The 12,801-nt window shown below is 42.3% G+C and overlaps 1 protein-coding gene across 2 annotated transcripts; it reads left to right on the top strand.

Annotated features, from left to right (window-relative positions):
- The first annotated feature begins 1,495 nt into the window (after nt 1-1,495).
- selenou1a (selenoprotein U 1a) lies at nt 1,496-11,801 on the top strand. Of its 2 annotated transcripts, none has more exons than XM_083774757.1 (6): nt 1,496-1,514; nt 6,087-6,266; nt 6,496-6,587; nt 7,640-7,780; nt 8,729-8,893; nt 10,616-11,801. In XM_083774757.1, exons 2-6 carry the CDS (start codon nt 6,122-6,124, stop codon nt 10,709-10,711), a joined length of 639 nt encoding a protein of 212 aa, XP_083630883.1. In that variant the 5' UTR covers nt 1,496-1,514; nt 6,087-6,121; the 3' UTR covers nt 10,712-11,801. The 2 variants fall into 2 exon arrangements, with proteins under 2 accessions (XP_083630883.1, XP_083630882.1); XM_083774756.1 differs by lacking the exon at nt 1,496-1,514 and adding an exon at nt 4,981-5,266.
- The last annotated feature ends 1,000 nt before the right edge of the window (nt 11,802-12,801 follow it).

The raw sequence follows: 12,801 nt of genomic DNA, 5'->3' as shown, positions 1-12,801 counted from the left end.
TTCTGTGATATCCTTATACCAAGTGTTGTACTCTGATTAATAAAGTATTCAATCACTCAATTTTAACTGCTTGTAAGTTGTAAGTGCATTGTTTACTTACTTACGCCTATAGCCCAACTTTGGGCATAGGCCACGAACAAGAGCTCTCCAGACATCCCGGTCCTGGAACATCTTCTCCAGCTGTCCCCATGTGTGGCCAGATCTGCATCCAGGTCACGGCGCAAGGTGTTTTTCGTGGTCTGCCTCTCTTCCTTGTGATTCTTCTAACATGTAAACAAAATTAAATAAGAAGGTTGCCTCTTATATCCATTCTGGCATATTTTCATATAATGCTCAGATTAGGAGCCCAAATTTGGAGCTCTGGTTCATGGACTTCCGACTTGGGTATTGCCATAGGCATTAACACCTGAATGCAGCCTGACTACTGACCAGTAATGTAAACCAACCAGAATCTCAACTGAGAATACAGGTTCTGTTTCAAGCTCCGTCGCATAAAGAGACACAATTTGGCCATGCAGTTCAAACCTGTCACCCTGCACTGCAGAGCCACTATTACATAGACTTCATAGACAAGCACTTACCTGTTGTTGTTCTGTAGCTGCTGATGCCCTTTTAGGATGACCAGAATCAAATCCAAACTGTTCATTTGAGGGACAGAAGTATTTGTGTGGAACCGGGGGGGACGGGACGGCGTTAGCAACTTATTACTCAAATGCGTTGATGTCATATTCGACCATATAGGCTAAATAATGCCTATCATTTTATTATTAAATCATGGGTAGTATGGCTGACTTGGTACCGTAGCCTAGGGGATATTTCTCATGTTATTTTGACATACTTACATTTTGCAGGAAAGAGGCAATGAGAGCTTTACAACAAAAAGCCAACTATTAGGGGACTATAGGGCATTTGAACACTGCTAGTCACAATGTGGGACATGGTCTCAATTTGTGGGACGCCTGAAAAGTCCTGGCAATGAGGGACTATATATCCCACGCAAAGGGGGACATCTGGTCACCCTAACACACACACACACACACACACACACACACACACACACACACACACACACACACACACACACACACACTTTTTTTCCTTCCTTCCTTCCTTCCTTCCTTCCTTCCTACAAGATTATCCAAAAAGTGCTACAATAATAAAAAGTAATCAATAGAATAAATAATCAATTTAAAATACAGTTCTTGCTATTGTTATTGCCCTGTGTTTAGGTAACATTTAGATATGCTTATATAATTCATTTTTTATCTCACATACAGTAGGCTATGTCCTAGTTTTATATCTGAGATGATCTGTGTCAAAGTTCAAGTACTTTGATCGAGCAATCTGTTGCGATTTATCTGGCCTGCTCAATTGCTCCGCTCTTTATCTGTGCCGCTGCACACTGCAGTGACTGCCTGGTCACCTGACACTGCTGCTGTCTGTGTCTCTGGCTCATAGAGTATATATACTCTAAGCTCTGGCTCCATTCCTGCTGCTATCCACTGACTGTGACTGTGAGTGTTGTTTACATTCATTCATTTTACGTTAAATCCAAATGCAATTCACACTCTAAATGCTGCAGTCTGCAGTTAATATGCTTCAATCGCTATAGGCTTCTGTTCTCTTTTCATTCGTTTTTTAATGGTTGATTCTGTGTTAGTGTGTTATGGAGGTATGTATGAAAGAACCTTTGACCGACAACCGACATGAGCGTAAGCTAAACTATTGTGTTGGACCTAAAATACCACCATTCTGTAGCCTATTTCGATGTTTGGCCGAACTGCTAATTAATACCATGTAATTGCAGTCATCACAATTCATTACACACCATTGAACCTGTTGTCAATCATAGAAGTAAATGTCTGTGTCAGAAATGGCATGTGAGGAATCCAGACAGTTCCGGTTCGCGTCCATGGACCGATGGCAGAATGCCGCCATGGGTGCTCCTTATCAGCCTGAGCTCTTTGCCCTCCGTCTTGTCTGCCTGCCACTAATGCTAACGCAACACAAGTCAGTCAAGTGCAGTGAGCTAGGAGACTGTTTGGAATTGGATGAGCTAGTTCTATTCGACTTCTGCTTAGGCCTACTACACTTAACCCGCACCCCAGAGAGGAGACAGTGGCAAGTTAGTATTTTCAGATTTGTCACATGTGTTTACCATTTGAGGTAGATGTCTATTATCTAGATACTAGATAGCATAGGATTACAAAGGCTGCATTTAAGTGTGACTAGTTTTTATAGACTCGATCTGTACTCAAACGTTTGAAGGGGGAAACGTTTTGTTCTCTTAAGTTGTTACCTTTTCTTTTGTTTTTATTTTTTCTTCAAAGCTTGCATATTATGTTGTGCTACAGTACAGTACGAGTCTGTGTCTAATGTCGCTCTTTATGTAGTGTGTAAAGGCTTAATAAGAGCAAGCAGGATTCAATGGTAGTATGCCGCTTGTGGACTGAGGCAGCTTGACAGATTCTACAGTAGTGTATACCTTTATTGATCCATGTGGTAGGGCTGCCTGCAAATAACAATTATTTTTCAAAATCAATTAATCGTTGCAGCCTTACCATGTGGGGAGATGCATGTCCTAGCAGCAACGGCAATAAGCAGGAAGCAGGATGGCTATAAGTTGCTGTACAGTTGAAACTGAAAGTAGCTAGAGAGATATGAATAATGCGTTATTATTTAGTAAAATAAATACTCTTAAAGTCTGAACTGTTTGATCAGTATTCATACTAGTATAGTTAATAGTATGTTTATAGTTTATACAGAGTATGTAAATAATCTCTCAGACAGGTCGAGTCCAGAATTCCACTTAAGCGCTATATACTTTGTTGTTCAACAAATAGCGAAAATAGTTGACCTACAAGCTTGTAGATCTTTGGAAAATTTGAAAGATTTAGAATGCTTTTGCCTATAATGCCATGTTGAAAGTGGTTATCACTTAACATACCTACACCCGCACAGTATCATTGGTATGAAGTGTAACTGAATATCGCTGTTTTAGTATCCCCACTTAAACCATTAACCTGAGTTTGATTCTACAAATGTTATGTTCTTATGGTTATGGCAAAACTTAACTTAAATAATAATCACTTATGGATCCATAAAACATGTATTCAGCTCTTTTGAATGCATTAATTGCATACACTATTCGGTGATATATTTTCTGCCTATTTGGGCCGAAACCAAATAGGCCGAAAAGAAAATGCATTTTTAGCCATTTTCTGCCTAATATTTTCTGCGGCCGAATATTCGGTGCATCACTAGTATAGTAGATAATGCAGTATGTATTTAAAAAAAAAAATCTTTTTAGGGGGTATTAAAAGTCTTAAAAGTCCTTAAAAACATTTAGAACCACTGCTGTATACAGTATCACCGCCAATGTAGTAACTTTGAAAAACAAATTGCTTTAGGCTAAGTTACGCCCCTTATTGTGATTTGATGGTCTGTATAAGATAAGAGAGTTGAATATTGTATGCATTTTCACTTCTCCATTGTAGGGTATGCATTGTATGCTGAACTAAAACCTGGGAAACTAGTTTGACTTTCACACAATTGGGTTACTTAGCCCAGATTTCATATGAAGAATGCACCGTTGCACAATGCCAGCCAGCCAGTGTGTGGCAGTGCCTGCCGTCCACATCACATGCTGCACACACAAGCACAACTATGCACATGCCATGGGTGTGTGCAGTCTGAGAAAAATAACAATCGTGTCGAGTCGAGTTTTGCGTCTGTCAACATAACTGACAGTTATGATACATTTCCTTTTATCTGCCCATATGTTTTTACCACTTCGGTGCATTTAGTTGCTTAGGTCTACAGACTACAGTAAGAGTAGCCTGATATTTTGACCTTTTTAAGCTTGCAGAAAAAGAATCCATGCTTCATTATTCAATTGAAAAGTAATCGATTGAATAATCACTGAGCTAATTGATCGTTAAATTGATAGTTGCACACTAGTTGCATAGTTGCACACTATTCTAATTTCTAATCCAAGTGAGCCTACTTTTGTTTGCTAGCATCTGCACTAGGGAGTGGTCATCATATCGGTACTGGCTTATTAAAATGCAATATCGTATCGAACAGATATCAAAATAATCAATCAAAAATCAGTTTTAGGTTATATTTATTTTCTAATTATGTAATATTTGAATGTGAAGCTGAAAAAGATTTGTGACGACAAAGGCTGCAGATTCTGTCGTGTTTTCTGGGGATGCTTTAAAAAAAAGTCAACAAGTCGGAACACATTCAAGCTGTTTATGTTAGGATATGGTCCAATGTTACTTTCAATAATGAAACAATGTAGAGAATAATGTAGAGAAATCTGGCAGGCATTCAAAAGGAACTCAAATGTGACGTTAACGTCCTGTAAGTTGACTTAGAAATAAAAACTAGTGTTGACTAATCATTACACGTGGCTCTTATTTTGAAGAGGAAGTCAGTGCACAGGAAGTCCGTTTCAGTTGTAAACAAGCTACTATGACACTTTCCCAAAGTTACGCAGTGCTCCTGCTAAACCACACGACCATAATTATTTACAATTACTTAAACATGGAACCTGCAGCAGTAGGTGAGTAATTACTTTTGTCTGTGTTGGACGTTTGTTTTGGTTTCAGTGGTTGAGCTGCTAACAAACGTCCTCCTGCTTAACTTATAGCCTACAAATACTGTCTGTGGGCAGCATAACATTGTGGCAGAGAGCATCCCTAATCTGCACCCTCATTGCTGCAGTTCCCTTCCCTGCCTTTCGGGAAAAGGGTTTGCCTTTATTCATGAAGGATGTTGCAATACTTGCTGCTGCATCTGCATATAAAGGCAATCAGAGTGGTAGCAGGGGGGATCAGAAGCAGATGGAGGCACCCTCTGCCCTGCCCCGTCCCAGCATGCATCCCTGCTTTTAGATTACTAGGAATGTCATTGGCAAAGAAAATTATTTTTTTGTCTATTACAGAACAGATGTGTCCTTCTCTTCATGTGTAGGCCTACTGTACTTGGTGTACTGTGTGGCTGAGAGTGTAGAGGGAGACAGAGTCAAATTCCATGGCCCCTACTACCCATGTACTGTCCAGATGTGCACAGAGTCTGAGGTGGAGACTGTCCTTACTGCACTGCTCCTCCCTGCCTCTAGGCGGCTTCTCTCTGAACAGACAGCCCACTACGGCAGCGGTCAGGTGTTCCTCTCCCACCACCACAACCCAGGCTGCTCTCTTTCACCAGAGCAAAGCCAAATGGGCCGACAGCCCTGACCCAAGCAAGGCCCCTTCAGGCAAGACATACAGCATGTTTGCAAATGTGTTGCTGCTCATACGTGCAGTATTTAGAAAAAGCAGCGGTTCCTGCGAATCCCAACCTTTTCTGGATCAGGGACCACCTGAAAATCTAGAAAGTATTTGCAGCCTGCTGACCCATTTAATCCAGACATGAATAATTGTATAGTGGCGGCTTTGCACATTGGAACATAGTAATATACTTTTAAGTTCCTATTTATCAGTTTCACAATTAAAAAAACCCCTCATTTTCAAGGTTTTAAAGAAAATGGCATATGATACGTCGCTTGCGGAGTTAGTTCAGTCAGATATACTCGAGGCCGGGGTAAATTCGCTGCATTTGGTGTTTGCAAGACCCACATGTCATACGCTGATGTGGCAATCAGCTGACCAATTGGGTGGTGTATTTAACTAACAACCACATGAACTTCAGCGTCCCTGTCCTCGGGCCTTGCATCTTAACTAACAACCACATGTCATGAACTCCTCAGGCCGAATATTTGGCAAAAGTTGCTTATCTACAAGCTTGCAGAATGCAAGCCGGAGATTAGGGAGATTGAATGTCTATGGCTCTATGCAGGAAAAACTCAAGTCAAACGGAAAAAAAACAAAGCCCCCAAAATGCCTCAAATTGAAGTAGACCAGCCTTGAAAGCAAGCAGCAAAGACTGTAGTGCTATAGAGAGAGCTATAGAGAGACCCGCACCCCCAAAATAATGTCTCATACGTTTAAACTCTTGCAATCATATTCTTCTAATGATGACCTTGCTTTATTCTGTTCTTTTCTTCTCCCCCGTTTTATTTTATTTTTTGGTTGTAGTGTTGTCCTCCGCATTGGAGGTGGAGCTGTTAGGAATGGGGATGTGGTCTCTGGGTCTGGGCGCTGTCGGGGCAGCACTAGCCGGGATCTTCCTGGCCAACACTAACCTGTGTCTGCCCAAAACTGCCCTGGCCTCACTGGAGCACCTGGAGGATGCCGATCTGCGCTCCGTGCAAGATGGTCAGAACATGCTATTTGTTTGTATCCACAAATGTCAAATTGTGTAGATCTGCTATTTTCACTAGTTTGGGTGCTGGGAAAACTTTAAATGTATTTATTGGGTCTTGACTCATCTACAACGTTTTGGAACCAGTGACTATTATGCTATGCTATTCACACTGACAAATTGTGCAAACCGTGCCTGCAAACTTGTTGGTTTATTTTGTATTGATTCCGCTGTCCTTTTCAGAGGACAAGGTGGTGAAGGCCAAGACGCTGTGGGAGAAGAACGGGGCTGTGGTCATGGCAGTACGGCGGCCTGGATGATTTTTGTGCAGAGAGGTGACAGAATACAGTTTGATAACTTCATCCCAGAGGTTGCCAGTCATTAGAGTAGAGTGCAGAGAGGTGACAGAATACCGTTTGATAACTTAATCCCAGAGGTTGCCAGTCATTAGAGTAGAGTGCAGAGAGGTGACAGAATACCGTTTGATAACTTAATCCCAGAGGTTGCCAGTCAGCGGCAAAGCAAGCAGATTCAGCCAGTGGCTTTTCAAAATGGTTATTTTTTGTAAATCAAATGTTTATTTTTCATAATAGTACAGCCTAACAATATTACACATTTACAGAACAGCCATTCCAAGAAACGGAACAACAGTTAAAAACACAACACAATGTTCTTGTATTTATTTAAGGTTAATATAAATCCAAAATCTGTCCCACGTCTCTTTCATTTTACTTTCTCCATTCACTCTGCCCAACATATTTTCATATGTGATTTTAACCATTTCCTCGTTTCACTCTAAGCCCAGGGGTTCTAGGAACTGTCCAATTACGCAGCAGGATAATGTCCCTTTTTAGGGATTAGTTATATCCCTGCAAAATAATAATAATACTTCAAAAATAGCAGCTGTACAAGCTCACAGCACTTTGTGCAGCGCTGCAAGCGTGTACAGCTGCTATTCTTTTGAAGTTTGAAAAGTAAAAAGTTTCGAAACTACTGCTGTAGACGGCATTTGCAGAATCGGCCTAGGGTCTTAATGGGTCCACACAGTGATCTGAACCTCCTCAAGCTCTCCTGGGGATCAGCAGACTCCGTTTTGAAGACCACTGGTTTAAATATACAGAAGGATATGTTTCTCCCTGTCAGTTTGTGTCTCCCGTCTCACTCTTCTTGTCTTGATCTGGCGCCTCTTTCTCTCACAGCTGTCTCTCTCTTCCTGTCTCTCTGCAGGAGGTCTCTGAGCTGTCTGTCTCTCTCTGAGCTGTCTGGTTCTCTCAGAGCTGTCTGTCTCTCTCTGAGCTGTCTGTCTCTCTTTCTCTGAGCTGTCTGTCTCTCTCTGAGCTGTCTGTCTCTCTCTGAGCTGTCTGTCTCTCTTCCCGTCTGTCTGCAGGAGGCCTCTGAGCTGTCCTCTCTGCGGTCCCAGCTGGAAGAGCTCGGGGTCCCTCTGGTTGCCGTGGTGAAGGAGAACATCGGCACGGAGATCCAGGACTTCAAACCGCACTTCGCTGGAGACATCTACATAGATGAGCACGTATGTAACCATTTATTATCTTTAGCAAGCCTGTTGAGAACTCTATTTTTCGCCGGCTGCGGGGCAAGGCTGCGCTACCCGTTATCACTGTATTAAATATACGAAATCAACCGTTATCAGGACGTTGGAATATGGCCAATATGGCCATACTGGCATATTAGACATTGTGGTGTTTGGCTGTATTCCCCCGGACTGCATGTGGTGGTGCAGACATAGCCTGGTCAAGGACTCCCCCTGCTGAACGTGTCATTTCCAACTCTATTGTCGGCGCATGGAAACTAGGGGCTACTAATATATACTATTCTCTGCCTATCGGGACGTAACTTGGATGGCGCTGAGTCGGGTCTGGTGGCCCTCGCAACGCTCGGCACGGCGACTCGCTTGGCTAGCGCCTTGCTCGGCGGTGCCTCACGTAGCTCAAGGCCACCAGACACGGCACGCCTCCGTCATTGACATCATTGACACAAAAAGCAAACGCTCCCATAGTTTCTCTTCCGGATTTCGCAGTATGTTGATTATCACATACTGGGGGTATTTCTAAGGTGCTGATTACAAACATTATCTTTATTATCGGGTGATAACAGTTGAATGGGGTGCAGCGGGGCGGGCCCGTCTAGAGTTTGAATGGACAGGTATCAGTCAAAAGGGAGACATCGAAGAGGAATGACGGGTGGGGAAGGATCAACATGAGTCCGACACCCAACCCTAAATCTAACCTAGCATGAAGCCATGGCTGAGCACGGGTTAGTTGTAACTGGCTGCGCATGTCGGGAGCCACAGGTTAATTTTAACCTGCCACGCATGCCGTGAGCCACGGGTTAGTTTTAATTCGAATCACGGGTTAGTTGTAAGTGCACCGCATGTCAGGAACGACTGTGTTGTCGAACTAATGCCTGTCGGACTGTTAGTATGTCTAACCAACGTGTGTGTTTGTATGTATCTCTGCAGAAACACTTTTACGGGCCCCTGCAGAGAAAGATGGGGGGGCTGGGCTTCATCCGGCTGGGGGTGTGGCAGAACTTCATGCGGGCTTGGCGAGCTGGTTACCAGGGCAACATGAACGGCGAGGGCTTCGTCTTGGGTGGCGTGTTCGTCATCGGCGCGGGAGACCAGGTAACCTAACTAAAAGTGCTCGCTGACGCCTCCCCCACCATTTCTGAACATCTAGCATGTTTGATATTTGACTCTGTTGCCGATTGGATATCCTACAGTATGAACTGGGTTGCGACTGTGCCCAGATAAGGCCTGTATTACAGCCAATGAGAGCGCACTGCTCACAGCACTGCTGCCTTCTGTCTGTCTGTCGACTGTATAGATGATTTTATATATATATATAAAAATAACCTTCATTCCGTCAGTAAATCCCTGTGTCGTACGGTAGCCTATATTAGCCCAATATTGCCGTTACGCATTTGACTTGAATAATGTTGATACAACCGCATCGGAATCAACAGTGCAGACTAAACTTTTGGTCCTTGTGTGTGTGTGTGTGTGTGGAGAGAGACAGTTATTTAATGAAACTCAAGATTATAACGTCCTGTCTCGCTATAGCGCTATCACAAACACGTCGCCCTGTGTAGCCTGGCAGCTATTCCTGTGTGTGTGTGTGTGTGGCGTGCAGAGAGAGAGAGAGAGAGATGCGCCCTGTGTGGGTGTCGCGCTTGTATAACGGCATCCTGCACGTGCATGAATTGGAATAAAAAAACAAATGATCTAGCCGCTGCCTATAATTATGTATCGGGTCTGGATCGCATCTTGGTGAACTCTTGCAGTGTGTGATCCCTGGTTGGCGATCAATCGTTTAGTGTGGAAGCCACAAAGATATAATGACAGCCGATGTATATATATATATATTTTTTTAAAGACTCCTGCAGTGTGAAATTCACAACGATCTTATGACTCGTTGACAACTTTAAAACTCCTGCAGCGTGTAGGGGCCATTACAGAGTAACTCTGAGAGTGGACAAAACTGTCTATTCATCATACCAGATATAGGGCTCAGATGCTTAACATGTGTGAAAAATGTGTGCGCGCATGTTTGGGGGTCTCAGCTTTATCACTAAAGATTTTTAAGTGTTCCCAGATCCAGACATGTTTGAGAACCTCCGGGTTGTGTATTGTTCAGTTGCTTGGCTCACAACATTCCACTTGAGGTGTCCGGTAGTGTTTTGTTGGGGTGCATACTTAGTTTAGACTAGTCATTGGTTAGACATGGGTTAAGGTTAGGTTTAGGTGTGCTGCCCCGTGGGAGGTTAGGTTTAGGGTGAGGGTTTGAGATAGGTTGTAGTAGTAGGACTAATGACTGGTCTAACCAATGACTAGTCTAAACCTAAAACTATCTAAACTAAGTACTGCACCTGTTTTGTTTGCTATTTTTTCAGCGCACTCTTGTGGACCATTTAGCTTGGAACCACAGGTGTAGAGAATTTGTGTGAATTAGGGATGGGAATTATCAATTAATAAATTTGATAACCTTATCAATCGATTAACTGGTTAGTTGATGACTGGTGTTTTTTAAAATAAATCTAAGAATCTTAATTTCCCTCAATGTCTAACACAAATCTACATTTTGCTGATGTACAGAAAGAATACAAAAGGCATATTATATTCCTTAATCAAATATTTATTTGACCATCTTTTTAAACTGGCCCACATGTGCGTTCCTCGGCCAGACGGCATTACATTCACAGAAAATCGCCCAATGATAGAACCGCAGAATTTTCGATTAATTGTTAAATGTTGCGTCTAACAGAATTTCTGAACGGCGATTCATTGATTAACTATTAACATCCCTAGTGTGAATAGACCTTTTCAACATTTTTTCTTGTATTGCAGGGCATCCTTCTGGAACACAGAGAGAAGGAGTTTGGGAATAAAGTGGAAAATGCTGATGTTTTAGAGGCAGTCAAGAAAATTGTGCCGGTGAAATAGCGTTTATATAATATTCTTTTTGACCAGCGATATTATATTTAGATTAAAAAGTATGAAAAAGAGACTTGGACACAGTTGTTTGCTGTTTACTTACACATGTTTACTAATCTCCTGAGATAATTTTCTTTTGCCTGATCGTTTGAGATTGCCTGTGCTGTAATGTTGCCATTTTCACCAATAGACATGCCATTTTTTACATTGTTAAGTTATTGAGATGTAGTCTCTGTCCATTTTTGAAATTCTACCAGCAATAATGTGAATGATTTAGATTTACTCGGGTGATCTCCGCTGTGTTGTTGTCGTCGAATATCGCTTTACACTTGGGCTACTTTAACTTTACGCAGATAAAAAGGCATTGTGTAGCAAATAAATTAGATGCGTTAGAATGCACGATTTTTTTTTATATTTTTTTTATTTCAACATTGCTTACTTGACCGTACTAGTATGTACGCATCCAGCAGCTAAGAGTAGGTTTTTAAAACCACTAATACAAAGGCAAAACTTGAAGTCAGAACCTGTGTTGGGCAGTTTAACTCTTCCACTGACTGAATGGTTGAATCTATATTTGACTACATTACTGCGTTGTACTACTGAGGTCACCGATATTAACATCTAGTATCTGTCTGTTTTATAGTGCCCTTCCTATGCGTATTTGTCTGATGAGGCGGTTCTCAGGGGGGTTTAATCTAAATAGACCCTCACAGGTATGTAACTCTTGAGTATACAACATGGAACCAAATTGGTTCGATGTTGCAAACTGAGTTACGGGGGTCAGTCAAATGAAAGAAGTTTTGAGATGTGTGGTGCGGTTCACCTACTCGGGTAACCAAGCTTGCCTCCAGCGTGACCGATGTGCAGCGTGTGCTCTGTGCGTGTGCGTTAATGACGACCTGACTCTAAACTCTTCACGGATGGGAGCAGGTTCGATGCTTTGATGCGTACGGACTCACCTGCTACTGTTGTGTTGGTGGCTGTTCTTGGTTTCCTTGAAGTCGGTGACTGCATGAGTTTGAATAGTACGGTGTGAGACGTGTGTCTAATGTGTATTCTATTAAGTGAATGCAGAGCACAATAAATTCTAGGAACCTCATCACGCCGTCCTGTGTTCTTATTAAGGAAAAGCTTAATCACAAATGCAATTTCTCACTGATTGTTCCATCAAATAAAATGTCATTAATTTATCAAAGCTAATGATTGAAAAGCAGTTTATCGACGTGAAGAGGAAGAAAACCCATGCTGGATCTGTGGATCTGGATCCAGATCTTCAAATGGAAAAATCAACAGGAAGTTAACATTTAGTATTTTAGTTAACCTTACTTGGTTTGGTGATGCTCTAGTAGTGACTATACTAATACATATATAAACAAATACGTTGATTGAAATACGGTGACAGTATAGTCACTATACTGTCTGAATCAACGTATTTGTTTATATATTTGTTTACCCGTGTGAATTGAGTGGTGCAACTCTGTGTGGGGGTTCCAGACCCACAGGACCACAGCCAGGGTGCCGGCCCGGTTCCGGCGAGCCGCCCCACGTCCGAAACGGTAGAGTTACCATGTGGGGGTCTCTGGGGGTCCCCGGAACATCCAGAAACACGCCCAGGGGGCCGGGCTGATTCCTGCGAGCAGCCCCACATCCGAAATGGTTGAGAAATGACAGAGTTACCGTGTGGGGGTCCCTGTACTGTACTGTCACTGTATACACAGAAATCATCTCATATACAGTTAACGTGTGTGCCAGGCAGCTAGCCACACACATGGCTCCGTAAGGGAGTTGTTGCACCACTCAAAAAGTGTGAATGGTGCCAAAATCTGCCATTGACCCCCATTCTGAATTTCTCAAATTTAAAAGCACTATATTTCTAAAACTATGAAACATTTCAAACATTCATTTTCAGGTAAACATGTCCACCATAAGATTATCCTAAATAGGTTTGAATGGGATTTCTATAGGTGTAAGTATGTAGGACTAGTAGTAGCATGCCAAAGTTTGTGCTATTGCCATTGAGAATGCATTGTGCGTTTAAGTTAAATAACTAAAAGTTTCTAGGTGAAAGGGATTTTTTGACGTGCCAATATCTGCCACTG

The sequence above is a fragment of the Protomyctophum parallelum genome (assembly GCF_964188405.1).
Source record: "Protomyctophum parallelum genome assembly, chromosome: 10".
Classification (NCBI taxonomy): Eukaryota; Metazoa; Chordata; class Actinopteri; order Myctophiformes; family Myctophidae; genus Protomyctophum; species Protomyctophum parallelum.
The sequence above is the reverse complement of the archived record's forward strand: the minus strand, read 5'-3'. Positions and strand labels throughout refer to the sequence as shown.